Raw genomic sequence first — 15,530 nt, 5'->3', positions numbered from 1 at the left:
GGCCTTTGGGTTTGCCAAAATACCCCTAGCAGCCTCAGTGAGAATGGTTAATAGTGGGGGATACTGGAACCCTTGTTTAGTTCCACAGCCACACTCCTACTATATTATTCATATAGCAACAAGGATTAGTACAATATGAAACAGCATATTATTTAAAGGCTTAATATAGAGGATGATACTATACCCACCACAACCCTATCCATCTTTACTGGCAGAGTCTTCCACAATCTTACATTTTTCACAATTCTCAGATAAATGTACTTAGGGTCAATGATCAAATAGTAGAGATGTATGCTATCCATTGATCTAATATGTACATCTATCTGGCTTGATTATGCCTCAATTCAAAGAGAGGCTACAGAATTTTCCCATGAAGATTATATGGGTGAGGATATGTATCTTATATTGCATGACATTAACCTAAGCTTAATGTTCCGGTGCAAGCGAAAATCAAACTGGTCCACAGATTTTTAAAATTCTAATTCGTCCTCAGAAATGTCAACACTTACCAGGCTTCTTTCTTGTGAGTTGTGATAGAAATGATACCGTGAGAAAGGCTGACCTCATCTGCAAGAGAGAAAAAGTAACATTACAAGCTGGCGGTACAGAATATTGAGGTTTTGTATAATTTACAATCATGTAATTTCAAAACAATACAGCCTTCCCAGCAGATAACCCACCCATCTTGTGTGCCTTCACGGGGGTGGTTTTGGATTAGCACGGGGTTTCTAACCAACACTATTTAATCTTGAGCACTAACAATTTGATATAATCATTTTTGCAGTAAACAGTTTAAAATAAGTAACAACAGATTTGAAATTAAGCATGCCCATGAATTTTTCCTATACAAGTCAAATTCTTTAGTCATTTTAGATTTTGTTTGAGCCCTTTCACCATTATGGGTGAGACCACTATATTTTGCACTACCTACACACCATTCAAGAAAGAGCTATTGTGCATTTCATAATATTAAAATTTTTCTTTCTCTGAATGGGATTGAAGGGATATTGTTTCTATTTTAAACATAAAAAATAGCGTACTTAAAATAATACCTTTTAAATCAGTTAAAAAAACCCTATGATTTCCCACAGGTTATAATGGGAAGAAATGGGAGTCAGAAATTCCAGCATTTTACATTTTAAGAAGACTACCATTATGCCCCCCCACCCAAAGTCCTGCAGTGCTGCCTCCTTGTGATGGGAGGTGTTCCTGGGAGGGATGAGCAAAGAACGTTGGAAGTGTATGCCAAGAGTATATATTCCCAGCAGAGTCACCCAAAGCATGAAGGTCATCCTAGCTGCACACCTAAAGCAAGAAGGCATCTATATTTGGCAGCAGGAATATAGGAATAGATGATATAGATGATATATAAGTAGTCCTCATTTAGCAGCTACAATTGGGACTGGCAGGTCAGTTGTTAAGCGAAGCAGTTGCTAAGTGAAACCGTGATTATGCTTACAATCTTACTTCAGCTTTCCTTTCCTTTGCTTTACAGATCTGCAAAGGTTGTAAATGTGAGGATTGGTCGCAAAGTTACTTTTTCATCACTGTTGTAACTGCGAATGATCGCTTATGAGGCAGTCACTAAGTGAGGACTACCTGTATAGTGATACAGGAGGCAGATGATCACTTTAGTGACAATGATTAGACAGCAATTCATACTGCACAGGAGAAAGCAATGGTAAACCACTCCTGTATTTTGATTAAGAAAACCACATGGAATAGAAAATATAAACTGACTGACAATATAGTGCTGGATGATGGGCCTCTCAAGTCAGATGGCACTCAACATGCTACTGAGGAAGAGCTCAGAATCTTTCAGAGCACTAATGGTGTTTATGACATGGCTAGATTAAAGCTTGTGCGGTGTCTAATTGCTGATGTTGCCATCCAGGAAAAGAAAATCCAAAGCTGCAAAGACAGAATTACAGTGGGAACATGGAATGTAAGAAGCATGAACACAGGAAAGCTCAAAACAGTGAAAGATTAAATGAAATTACTACAAATTGATGTCTTAGACATCAGAGAATTGAGATGAACTGGAACTGTACACTTTCGGTCAGAAGATCAGACTGTTAATTATTCAGGACATGAAAAACAAAGAAGGAAAGGCATTGCTTTTATAGTTACGATGGGTATAGCAAGAACAGTACTTGGCTACAATGCAATCAATAACCAAATAATACTGATTAGACTTTGTGTACAACACTTTAATTGATAATCATTCAAATTTATGTTCCAACCACTGATGCAGAAGAAGAGGAAGTTGCTATGTTTTATGATCAAGTTCAATTTGAAATCAACAGTTTGAAACTGACAAATCAAACATCCAAGCAAGATGAGCTGCTTGTGATTGGAGACTGGAATGCCAAGGTTGGAAATATGAAAGAGGAAAACGTAGTTGGATTGTATGGCTTAGGAAGCTGAAATGAAACTGAAGACCGACTTATTAATTTCTGCCACTCCAATGAATTCTTCATAGCTAACACTGACTTCAAACAACAAAAACAAGGCCTCTATACATGGACATCACCAGATGGAGTATATGGAAATCAAATTGACTATGTTATTGCTAAATGGAGGAACTTAATTATAGCATCAAAGATGTGGCCAGGTGCTGACTGTGGAAAAGATCACAAACTGCTCATGTGCAAATTCCAAGTTAAGCTAAAGAAGAAGAAGAAAGCTGGTCAGAAAAGGCCAAGGAACATGAGACCTTATTGCTGATGCACACCGGATAATTGAGACAGCCAAAATACCAAAAAGAAGTTAGCATGTGCTTCATCGAGGATAGAAATGCCTTTGATTGTGTTGATCATGTCAAGCTGTGAGATGTGCTTAGAAAAATGGGAATGTCAGTGTCCTCAGTAAAAACTTATGTACAGGTCAGGAAGCCACAGTGTGGACAGAACCTGGTAAAACAGACTGGCTCGAGGTTGGCAAAGAGTGCAACAAAGCTGCATACTCTCCCCTTATTTATTCAACCTATATGCTGAATATATATTAAGAGAAGCTAGATTAGAAGAAGATGAGCATGGTTTTAAAATTGGAGGAAGAAACATCAATAAATTGTGCTATGATGATAGTACTCTGATAGTTGAAAATACAAAGGATCCGCAAGCTCTAGTAATGAAAGTCAAGCAGCACTCTGAAGAAAATGGGACTAAGGTTAAATATAAAGAAGACCAAACTAATGACAACAGGTAGAACACCAGCCCTAGAACTGATAATGAAGATACTGAAGTGCTGGATAGCTTCAGCCTTTTAGGATCAACCATCAACTACAAAGGATTTATTCAACCTATATGCTGAATATATATTAAAAGAAGCTAGTTTAGAAGAAGATGAGCCAAGAAATATGCCACGGACTAGCACTTGGTAGAGCAGCCATGAAGGCCTTGGAAAAGGTATTTAAATGCTGTGATGTGTCTGTACTTACAAAGATAGAATTGTGCAAGCAAAGGTATTCTCTGTGACACTCTATGGAAGCAAAAATTGGAAGCAGGATAGGAAAAGTATTGCCGCTTTTGAACCGTGGGATTGGAGAAGACTCCTCAGAATACTATGAACAGCCAAGAAAATAAACAAATCATCAAATGAAAACCCAGAGTTCTCATTCAAGGCACAAATGACCAGGCTCAAATTCAGACACACGTTATGCAAAGAAATAGCTTTCTAGAGGCGGCTCTATGCTGGGAAATGTGGAAAGAAAGAGAAGAAGAAAGCTAGTAGCAAGGTGAATAGACTTGGTTACAGTGGTGATGAGTGCACCAACGGAAGACCTGAAAGACCAGATTAGGGACTGATTGTCATAGAGAAAATCTATCTAAAGTATGTGATTGCTAAGAGTCCACAATGTCTTGATGACTCAATCAATCAAAACTATAATGTAATATTTTTCTATTTCAAACTAGTCTGCTTCTTTTCTAGGAAATTTTGGCATTAGGACCCACAATTTCTGTAACATTAGATTTTGGGTTAGCTATCAAAATCTGGCTACTTGTTGAAACTGAAACAAAAATAAGTACCTCACAAATCTTCATGTTCCTCCCCTATGGTTCAGTTTATTCTAACTCAGCAGACTCTGAACTGATTCCTTCTTATCCTACTACTTACAAATATTTCCTTTCAAATTTTGAGCGTTTTCTGAGGATGAATCACATATTTAAAAAAGAATATATAGAAACTTCTAGGGTTATCTCAGTATTCCAGAAATTAATACATTTTTGAGAATAAACCAAGAGAAATTTCTTGGTGCAGAAATCTGAATTGTGGCAAGATAAGAAGATCTACAGCCCTAAATTATGAGCACACATATATGCTGAAAGGCCAACCTTTTCAAAATATGCTTCCCATTATGTCCACATTTCTTGCATGTCTATGTTTAGAGCGTACCTTCCATTATGTTGCAGCCACCAACTTTTGCCACTCTCACTTTGCTTTGGATTAGAATTTACCAAAATTTAGGATGCACCAAATCTCGATTCTGTGTCAACGTACTGACAAATTTCAAGCAAGATGGCATCCAATGACAATATGTATTCTTAAATCAATAGAATTTATCTTGTCAGGATCCAACAGCTGGTACAATGAACTAAAGAGAGGTCCAACTTGGCTTGTATCTTTCATATTTCTACAATTCTAAATGATAGAATATTCTTCCTGTAACGTTAATGACGCTGAAAGTTGCCGGCCAGTAATGGTCGACGCTTCAGCGGTTCGAGTCCAGCCTTCGCGTTAAACAGGGTGAGCTCCTGTTTCCTCCCCAGTTCCTGTCAACCCAACAGTTCGAAAACTTACGTGAGTAGATAAATGGGTACTCTCACTCCGGCGGGAGGAAAAATGCTGGCGGCGCCTTGCAAAAAGGAGTTGGGAGCAGTTGCCGGTAAGTGCGAAAAACCGCGCGCGCCCGAAAAGGGCGCGAAGCAATGGAAACCCCGCCTCCTGCACTCGCCAGCTGGGCTCTGCTCTAGGAAGGAGGCTCTGGCAAACCACTTCCGAAAAAGAATTGCCTTGAAAACTGCAAGGACTCGTCCGAGCAGTCACTGCAGGGTCAGCAATGACTGAGCGCAGACAAAAAAAAAACAACAACGTTCAGTTGCAGATCAATGCTGATCAAAATTGTAACAGCATTTCATTACCCAAATGGAAAGAGGACATTGGAAAGATAATAGAACCATTTTCAGCTGCTCCAAGTGTTCTGTGGAATTCTTTCCAGAATATCCAGAGAAGTTTTATTAGGATAAAATTGGGCCCCAGGGAAGGCTGAAGAGTTCATGCATACTAGGCTGATCTCCGTGTATTAAATCAGGTATGAGAACAGTAAATTCTATTCTATATAATTCTACGCTCAGGCCAAAAAGCTAGTGCTACAAAAACTGAGTGATATTGAATATTAATCTGAAATTAGTTCACTCTCTCAGAGCTCTAGAATCCTACTAGATACAAGTTCCTGGGAACCAGTAAGCTTCTTGTACATTCTCACTTCCTCTAAGTTGAGGAAAGGATTTTTTAGGGCTAGGCACAATGTGCTCCCATTAGCGCTTCTATACGGCAGGTATGCCATCATCCCTGTACCCCAGCATACATGGCCTTGCAACTCTGGAAAATCGAAATAATCCAACATGTCCTCTTTTACTGTAACTTCCACAAGGATCTTTGAAACAATATTTTAACTGCCCTTTTGCTGTGAGTGCTAGGGAGAGTGAATGATTTCTATACTCACTATCTCCTTTTAGGCTTAAATTGTGACATTACCCACACAGTAGCTAAATTTATCACTGCAGTAGTTAAAACTAGGCAACAGCCAACTTCAGACTCAACCTGATAGCTCAGTGTTCTTGGATTATTTTATTTTTCTTTCCCTTGTCTTTCTCTCTCTCCTCCTTTACTATAACTCTAAATTATGACTATAATAAACAACTAAGTAGGTATTAAATAAGTATCATCAACTATGCTTGAAGCATCCAGGTAGAACTTTATTATGGTAGTGTACATCTCTGCATTTTATCAGCACATTTTAAATTACCTAAATGCTTAATATATTAGTATTTTAATACTTTACTAGTGTATTTTACAGCAATATAGCTTGGTGTATACTTAACAGTTAAGCTTTTCTCACAATTTTTGCTGCCTTATATACTTTATATATGGCCTGGTAGTCTAGTTCTTACCTGCTCTTTTTACTTTTCCTCTCCTTTCTCCTCTCTTTTGTGTAAATTGCTCAGCTACCTTTATCTCATTCCCTTTTCACTCCTTTAATATTGTTAGTGAATTGTACCTACATCTGGTCATCAACCATAATAAAGAATTTGATTTGGATAAGAAATTTGCTTATTTCATCGTGGGATAGATATATAATTTTACATCTACAACATTACTCTACTTTTGGTCTGCTTTTACAACTTAAAATAAGCAATTCTAATAACAGTTCATCTATCAACCGTGCCTCTTTCCTCATTTTTATATGGCTGTAAGTGCCATGCCAGAGTAGGATAAATTGAATGGGTGAATCACAGATGGGGAGGGAGAGCTGCATATTGCAGCTCTCCTCCTGTTTGCCACACATTGATACCAAAAAAAGTTACTTATATGTCAAGGAAGACTTTTCCAAGAGACAAGTTGGAGAAAGAAAATCTAATTATTCTTCCTGTGGCAGTGTAATTTTCTGTGAAAATGAGCTCCATTGGAGGCCCCAGAAACAGAGTAGTGGAAGGCTGAGCCTTCCCCTTTCCTGTATTTTCTGTTCACATCCCTCTCTCACAGGCATGACAAGAAACAGAAGCAAAGGAGATTCTGTTCAAGGTGCAGCATCATTTTGTGGCCCCTCTTGCCCCTTGTATTATTTATGTGGAAAACATATGGCTGCATAACCATAAGGTAGCCATGATCTCAGGTTCATATGACACAATAAGCTGTGGTTAATGTACATCAATCAATATCAAGCTATAGTCACAGGCTGTGGTTAAGACACTTTACCTTAATCACTATCTATAGTGACTAAGGTAAAGTCTTAATCTATCTATAGTCTATACTCTTGACATAGAAAACATACTAAGCCAAAACATAATATGGCTTGTTGTACCGTAACACACAAATGTGGTTACCATAGGAAGGATGGGGTAAAGAAAATATCACAAATCTAGAAATTGTCTAGTAGAGAAGGGAAGAGAGACTTACTTTCAGTCCACTATTTTTGATGTTCCCTCCACATCCTCCATTTGTCCAATCCTTATTCTCTCTTTTCTGATCTCCTCACCTAAATTTGCCCCAGCCTGCCCCCTTTTATCTCTAACCCACTCTCCAATGTCATCAACATTCACCAAACATTTTTAGTCAAATCCCCATGCAACTATACATTTGTAACACTTTATTTTTATTTAATTGATGAAGATAATGATTAGTGCAAAATATAGGAATTTGTAAATTAAACAGAGGATGGATTCTTGATTTCCTCTGCCAATTTTTTAAAACTCCATTTTGATGCCAAATTTTAGTGGCATGTGTGTGTGTGTGTGAGAGAGAGAGAGAGAGAGAGAGGGAGAGGGAGAGGGAGTGGGAGAGGGGGAGAGAGAGAGAGAATAAAAGGACTAATAAGAAAACCTACCAGCCATTCTTCTCTCTCTCTCTCTCTCTCTCTCTCTGTGTGTGTGTGTGTGTGTGTGTATGTATGTGTTGAATTACCAACTGGGCAGAAAGGCTGCAATACAAATTAAATATTTTATTTAATTGGGTGTGATTTATATGCAAAATAATTAGCTGTCTATACTCTGTAGAATGTAAATAGATCATAGTACTTGTTTTTAAATGTATACATAAAGGTATACAATGGCTTTTGAAAAATATATACACCATAGGTTTGCATCCAGAACCCTTTAAGTATCTAGCAGTGTTTTGGAATTAACACAACAAGCTAATATAAGTTGGATGCTTGCTTTGCAGTAGAAGTATATCTTTAAAATAATTTTCTAAAACAACTTCTCAAAGATCCCCAAGTGCTAGAGAAATTCCTGAGTTTTTATTGCAAGAACTGAGCAATTGGGGAAGTATTATCTTTATGGGGAGACATAGGAAAATACATTTTAGAGTATTAAAACATGGAGCTGTTCAGGCAAAACAGCAAAAATACAGATAAAGGAGGACAATGGCAGAGATAGATCTTTTGTTCACAGGAGCTTCAGTACACTCTATTTTTAGAAACTTTCAGAGGAAAAACAGAGCAATTTATCTTCTGATGAGTATGAAACTGTACTCTATATTTTAAGGCTTCATTTCTTGGAAACAGCAAGAAATGAATTTAATATTTTGATCTTAGCAGACCAACATTTTACCCTTCATGGTAATCTGAAACAAACTCTGCTTCTCAATATTAAGAGTGAATTTTAGAAAAGTTTGAATAAATGCATACAAAAAAATAAGATTCTCCCTTTATCCATAGGTTCAAACACTGATACAGGTAGTCCCCAATTTAAGAACAACTTCCATTCTCAAAGTCTGTCCTTAAGTCGAATTTGTATGTAAGCCAGAACAGTATTATTGTATAATACTATATAACTAGTACTGTGTAATTAACTCGAACCACTGTGTATTTAACTCGAATCATTGTGTATTTAATTCAAATTTTGCTACAATAGGCTCCGTTCCTAACTCCGTCATCCGTAAACCAGGCGTTCTTAACCTGGGGACTACCTGTACATTCAAGTGGCAAAACATCCCCAAAATCTAAATAGCACAATATGGTACATTATTTTAAAAAAAAGCAATTAGAATAGTCCAGGTATAAATGACACAGAAGTACAACGTATCTGTCACTCATTAGCAAACATAAGAAATATTTATTACTTATTAATATATGTGACAGAATAAGAGTCATAAGAAGTTAGAACTCTCCAGGTTTTTTCAAATTTATTTTGGCACTGAACAACTCGCTAATCTTTCCACAACTTTCTTCTACAGTAACTTTCTTTTTCTAGCAAAAACTACATTGGCATTCACAAACCAAGTTCATAATCTTGAGCTGTTCTTCACTTTGGACTGACAAACAGCTGTGGCTATTCAGAAACATAATCATCAAAATGCTGAAGAACTTTTGAAAAGATTCTCAGACACAAAATATGATTGAATTCCAGGTTTATATTAATTCTAAGAATTTAAAAACTGCTTGTAATATTTTGTATATTGTCCATACTGCATCAGATTGGTTTCATTTCATCTAGTTCTTTCAGAGAAAAGCAGTTTTGATTTCACTTTGTAGCCAGAAGTTATTACGGTCTTAGAAACTTTGAGAATACAATGTTGGAGTAGAGACAGATGAACATTTTCATCCCTTCTTTATTCTTAAAGTCATTTTTTTGCCTCCTTCTAATGGATGAATTCTGAAACAGCTTAAGTGGATCATGGTATCATTTTTTTCAAATAGTCCGTTTTCTTTTATTTATTTTTCTAAAAAATTTATACAGAATTAACAATCTTTTAAACTTAAAAAAAAAAATCTTTAAAAAAATTAGAAAAGAGACAACCCCAAACTAAGAATACAAGGTAAGAAAGAAAAGAAAAAGAAAAAAAGCCCTTACATTTTACCATTTTCTTTAGACCAGCCCTGCACAACTTGTTGAGGGGAAAGGTCACATTGATCAATTTAAAATCCTCATGGGCCACCAAGAATACCTGGAGTGCCAATCAGCTGTTCCACAGCTAGCAGAGTGGCAGCAGCACTGGAGCTGGTGGTGGTGGTGGTGAGGCTTGGAGATGCTCAGCAGCATGTCTTTTGGGGTGGCAGCCACAGCTGTAAATTTACTACTTTTTAAAAAACGTTGGTGGGCTGCACAAGGCTGCTTGGCGGGCTGCAGGCCCTGTGTTGTGTAGGCCTGCTTTAGACCAATCTATCAGAAAGATCTACTGAATTATTCCTTTATTTCCCTTTGATTTGTATAATTTTCTCTTTAAAAGTATTGGAAGGACGGGAGAAATTGCAGCCCCCAAAAGATCAATTTTCTTTCTTCATTGTATAAAGATACCTAGTTTACATAATTCTCATGTTATTTTCATTGCAGGTACTCTGAATGGGGTAGACGGTGTCTTACCTGTCTTCATATTTAAATTTTAAAAATTAGGTGAATTATAGAAAGACATTGGAATTTCCTCCACAAGCAATATTTGTTAATGTAACACATACACCCAGATGTTATCCTTAGCTATGTGACAGCAAGTCAAATTTGACTCCTGATGATTGTGTGGAACATTTGCAGTAATGATCTATCTTTAGTAATAATCTGCAGCTCTTATCTGTTGTCTTCCCTTTCTTTTACTTTCCTCAATTATGCCAAGCGTAATATTTGTTTCTAGTTCATCCTCTGCTCACATCACACGCTCAAAATATACTGTATGAATATCTGCTTGCAAGGAGCGGTCACTGGTCTGGTTGGCTTTCCTTGCAGTCCATGGTACTCTTGATCGCTATTTCCAAATCCATGATTCAAAGACATCTATCTTCTTTATTTTGTTCTTTCTCAGTGTCCAGCTTTCACAGCTCTGCATTACCACCAGAAAGATCACTGCTTTTATTATTCTGATTGTTGTCATTTAAATGTCTCCGTGATTTTATCTCAGAGCCTTTCCTCATTTACATTTAACTCTGGCACAAACATGCCCCAACAGCTTCTTTTTTCTGCTGTGGTACTCCTAACAGTCTTTCATTTGATCCCCAGCCCATATTTGAAGCAGTGTTAAATTATCTTTTGTTGTAATAGTGGTGAAATGATGTTTCCCTCTTATCCCAACATAGGTTTTGCCATGGATATGCTCTGACGCACTTCACTGACCACTCTACCAATGACACATTCAGATGACTCCTAGGGGGTGGGAGCATCCTGGTACTTATTGGCCCCGTTAGACTGTGCATGCATATCCCCTTCAAAGGCAAGGAAGTCCACAAATCCTGTCATTAGCATGCCCTGTGCACCAAAAATAAAGATAGCAATATTTGCTAGTATCATACCTGTGGCAGGACAGGAATCACCTATAGGGGGCAGCAGATTTCATGCTAGTATACTTTTTTGCTGACCCAAGGATGAGAATAGCACTTTAACTCAACTATGGGGAAGTGCCCTTAGTTTGTCATTAGCGTCTTCTCTAGAATTAATCACTTCTCCAGCATGTGTCCCTCTTTTTTTAACTCTTAAATCCAAGATAACAAAGCTATCTACCACCTTCCTCCTTCATTGTCCACTGCAAGTTCTCTAAGAATGGTGGTTGACTTTACCTTCACCTTCTTAATATTTAACATTAAAATTATTAAATTATCTAAATTTGCTGGATGTCCAAAAGAGGTTTTATATCACCAATTACTACTGCTTTTTTCCATGCAATGGCAAAAGAGAAATCTCATCCACACCTGGCAGAAGCTTTGATGAATCTATTCAGAAGACTAATATAGTAGATGATAAAAACAGCTGTACTGTGTCTATTTAAATCTAGACAAAGCTGTGATTAAATATAGAGGGAAACAAATGTCTGCAGGGATATTAAGGGGTGAATGGTTAAATCCTGTCCAGCCTTACCTGATTATCTATAGGTTTTTTCCCCAGCAAAGGCTCCATTATAAGAAATTGTCATACTCTACAGAGGAAGGTACTTGGGAAGCAGGGTTGCAGGGAGGTGCCAAAGATTCAGTTCTCTTGACATCTTTAGTTTCCAAAGGTTGATTTCTCCTCCTATTTTGAGAGATTGAGGCTGACTGATATTTAAGCATACAAAACTACACCTGACACATTCATTTTGACCTAATCTATCATCCGCTAGATAAATAATGCAAACTTCTTTAAAGGAATCTTCAGCATCATCTTGTTTGTTATAACAAAAAGTCTGTATTTTCTTTTTTGTATTTTAAGAAAAGAGAATAAAATCATTTGGCATTTCATCTGTCTTTCTAGCTTTCATCAACTTTGCAGGCATTTTTTTAAAGGCTGGTTCTATCAGTATACTCTTTATTCCAACAGGTTTAATTTTTCTGAAAACGTATTTTAAATCATAGAACAGGTATTACAGTACAAAAAAAAAAAAAACCAATCGTTTTGTAAGTATCAGTAAAAAGGTACTAATATTTGGAATGTGAAAAACCTTTTAAGCAGCAATTAGAGAAAGCTACAAACAAATACAATTGTCCACAAAGGGGATTTCAACAATGGAACAATAAAAAAAAATTGTAGGCAAAAATTCATTTTTGGAAAATGAAGAGGTAGAATAGAAGTAGCTAGCACATGCATGTATGTCACTTGACATTTATTTATTTATTTGTCACTGCCCATCTTGTTGAAACGACTCTGGGTGGTTTACAAAACAGCTAAAATCAATTAAAATTACAATATAGAATAATCTTAATAAACAGAAACAGATCCAAGGATAGATATAAAATTGGTAGTTACTCAGGGAGCGTTATCGAGGTGCCAGCCAACCCCCAGGATTAGGTAAGTCTGTTGTCCCCCCATGCAAGCTGGCAGAGCCAGATCTCTAATCCTTTCCAGAAGGCCGGGAGGGTAAGGGCCTGTCGCACCTCTGGGGGGAGAACATTCCAAGAGGCGGGGGCGATGGCAGAGAAGGCTCTCCTCCTGGGCCCCTCCAGCTGACATTCTCTCGCTGACGGGGTCTGCAACATGCCCTCTCTGCCTGATCGGGTGGGACAGGTTGATGTGATGGGGGTGAGGTGGTCCCTCAGGATTATATTACTTGACATATGCTAACCCACTGTTAATTATATGAACTGACTCTATTAAAAACGCTGGAAAGCTCTAATGTGTGGTCATACTACTGAATGCTGTTATCAGTACTGAATTTGAATACTGAACTATTCCTTAATTGCAACAGTAAAAATGTAAACAATTTACCATAACAATAGGAGTTTATCCAAATCAATCAAATCATCAATTTAATTTGTATCCAACATCTGCAAAAACCCAAATTTCAAAGTAACAGCAAAATCTCCAGAACTTATGTGGGATACTATAATGGATAAAGCTCCAGCATGTAAGTTATAAAATGTATGCAATGATAATAAACAAACATTTAAGATATATGCATCTGAACACAACAAAAACAGCAGAAAGTTAAAATGAGTATCATTTGAAGATGTAAGATCTCTTTAAAAAAATTAAAAAAAATCCACAAAACAGACATCAATTTTCAGTTAAGAGGCCAGGATGAATAAAATAATTTTTCCCGGCACCCATATTTTTATTGCTAGGAGCCAGGCATGGGGACACAATGTCATAAAAGATAAAGGCAAACCATGGTCCTTTCAGCAGGTAGAAATGCTAGTCAGATAGCTTCCCTTAGAGATCACTGAGAGCAGCTTTGAACCAATTTATAAATTTAAACCAGACTAATTGCATCTAGAAAACCATCACCTACCAGAGGGGAGGGATCTGATTAGGACTGCAGGGGTGAAGAGTTTCTCCTCCCCCCAGGCTATTTTCCTGATAAATATTTCCCCTTGTTTTCAGATCTGGACAGCTCAAAACACTGAGAACAAGGAGAAGAAAAAAATGCTGCTCCATCTCTCTGCGCTTCCATGAGGGGAAGCTGCAAAGTTAGCAAGCCACCTTTTCCCTTGAAAGATGCACGGGAGCCGAGGCACAGTGAGGCAGGAGTTCCTTCAAATGGGAAGAGACTGCCTACAAGCTCCACAGAGTAGCAACATTACCAAAAAAAAAAAAACCAAAAAACCCCCAAAAAACCAAAACCCTAAAAAACAAAACAGTTTGTCTTGTAGTTTCAAATAAACCACAGCTAAGCCAGAAATACATTAATTCAGCTTCTCAACACAGACAAAGGTTTGGAGCTGGTTTTTACCTGGCTTAGAGTCCTTGTATGGAAAGGTCGTAGGTGTCACTCTGAGAAATAGGATAAAAGGGAACGTTTTCAGCAGAAAAGTTAATAGGGAACAAGCTTTTCTTTGCTATTCTGCTACACAAACTTGAATCTTCCTACAGCTTCTCTTTATTTTTTCTAAGCTAGTCAATTGACTGTTACACATGTCTTCCATATAGAACAAAAGGTTATACTGATAACACCCTTAATTCTGCCAAGATTGTTTTATCAAGTTCAATTTTAATTAAAGGCACATCATAGAAGGCTGATTTAAAAAATAGTATACACATTAGATGGTGGAAATAACATTTTTCATACTGATGTATAGAGTAAGGTGAAAATATCAGGGTTCAGGTAATGTTGCAGTTAAACCCAGTGTTGTAGAAAAAAATTCAAGTTGAAATAGACACTATTTAAGGGATCAAAATAAAATTGTTGTTTCTGTATCTCTGCATGTTATTTATTTATTTAGCGGTATTTTTATACTGCCCATACATAAGAGATGTCTTGCATATCTTCACAGATTAGATTCAGGGCCTCAAGTACCATGTATTGAGATATAATTAGGAGCTACCAACTTGCCAGTAAAATTAAAGATGAACTTGAAAGTGTTCTATGTACAGGTAATCCTTGTTTAATGACTGCCTTGTACAGTGACCATTTGCAGTTATGATGGTGATGAAAAAATAACTTTGTGACCAATCCTTGCATTTATGACCTTCGTAGGTCTGCAAAGCAAAGGAAAGATGAAGTAAGGTGCAGTTCAATCTCCCATCATTACAATCGAAAAGTTATCTTGGCCTGATGACCTCAAATAAATTATGGCTCTAAAATCAAGATGATACTGTAGAAGCAAAGTCTTTGTAAACCAAATCCAATTATTTTTTTCTTCTCTAATTCATCAATTTTGCTCCCCATTTTCAACAGCAGGTGAACTTTCCTTGATCCAAATACCCATTCATCTCGTGATATTTCTGTTATCATTTTCCTCTTAATATATGACAAAAGCTCTCTCATTTCTCTCCAACTTTTCTATCCTTAGGTTAGGATATTTAGAACCAGCATACTATGCTGGTTCATGTGTTAGTGACAGGGATGCTAGCAACATTCTCTCATCTGTTAAGTAAATTAGTGCTTTCTCTGTGTTTTTAAGTGCCATTCATGTATGCATGCATATATACAGAAATATGTATACAACAGTAGACCTAATGAGAGGGGATATCTGAAATGTATGAAGGAATTATGGATGGACAGAAGACCTACATCCACACTAACTGAGAAACAGCCAGTTACCCAACACTTCTACATAATGAAGAGGAAGCTGCTGTCATAACTTGAGATAGACCAACTACATATTACATCCCAGACTCAAGAAGACCTGGAAAAACAACTGGATGTGCAGCCAACACCTGAAGCTGGAATATCTCTGCCACCCCCTCCATTATAGAACACAGCAACTGATATAAGGCATAAGATCATGGACAAATTAGCTACAGGTAGTCCTGGCTTAATAACCTTTCATTTAGTGACTGTTTGAAGTTACAACAGCACTGAAAAAAGCTACTTATGACTGGTTCTCACACTTATGACCATTGCAGTGCCCCTGCGGTCACGTGATCGTGATCCAGGGGCTTGGCAACCATCTCACACTTACGACAGTTGCAGCG

The 15,530-nt window shown here is 37.3% G+C and overlaps 1 protein-coding gene across 9 annotated transcripts in view; it reads right to left on the bottom strand.

Moving 5' to 3' along the window:
* Positions 1 to 15,530, bottom strand: part of WIZ (WIZ zinc finger) — a 75,143-nt gene that overhangs the window by 33,060 nt on the left and 26,553 nt on the right. For all 9 annotated transcript variants that reach the window (XM_025168482.2, XM_025168483.2, XM_025168485.2 and 6 more), the window contains one exon: positions 510 to 567. In XM_025168482.2, coding sequence (XP_025024250.1) covers positions 510 to 567 — 58 coding nt within the window. The remainder of the gene's footprint in view (positions 1 to 509; positions 568 to 15,530) is intronic.

This window comes from Python bivittatus, unplaced genomic scaffold (genome assembly GCF_059951505.1).
Source record: "Python bivittatus isolate LINGU-HERP-01145 unplaced genomic scaffold, Pbiv_v1 ctg000080_np1212, whole genome shotgun sequence".
Classification (NCBI taxonomy): Eukaryota; Metazoa; Chordata; class Lepidosauria; order Squamata; family Pythonidae; genus Python; species Python bivittatus.
The sequence above is the reverse complement of the archived record's forward strand: the minus strand, read 5'-3'. Positions and strand labels throughout refer to the sequence as shown.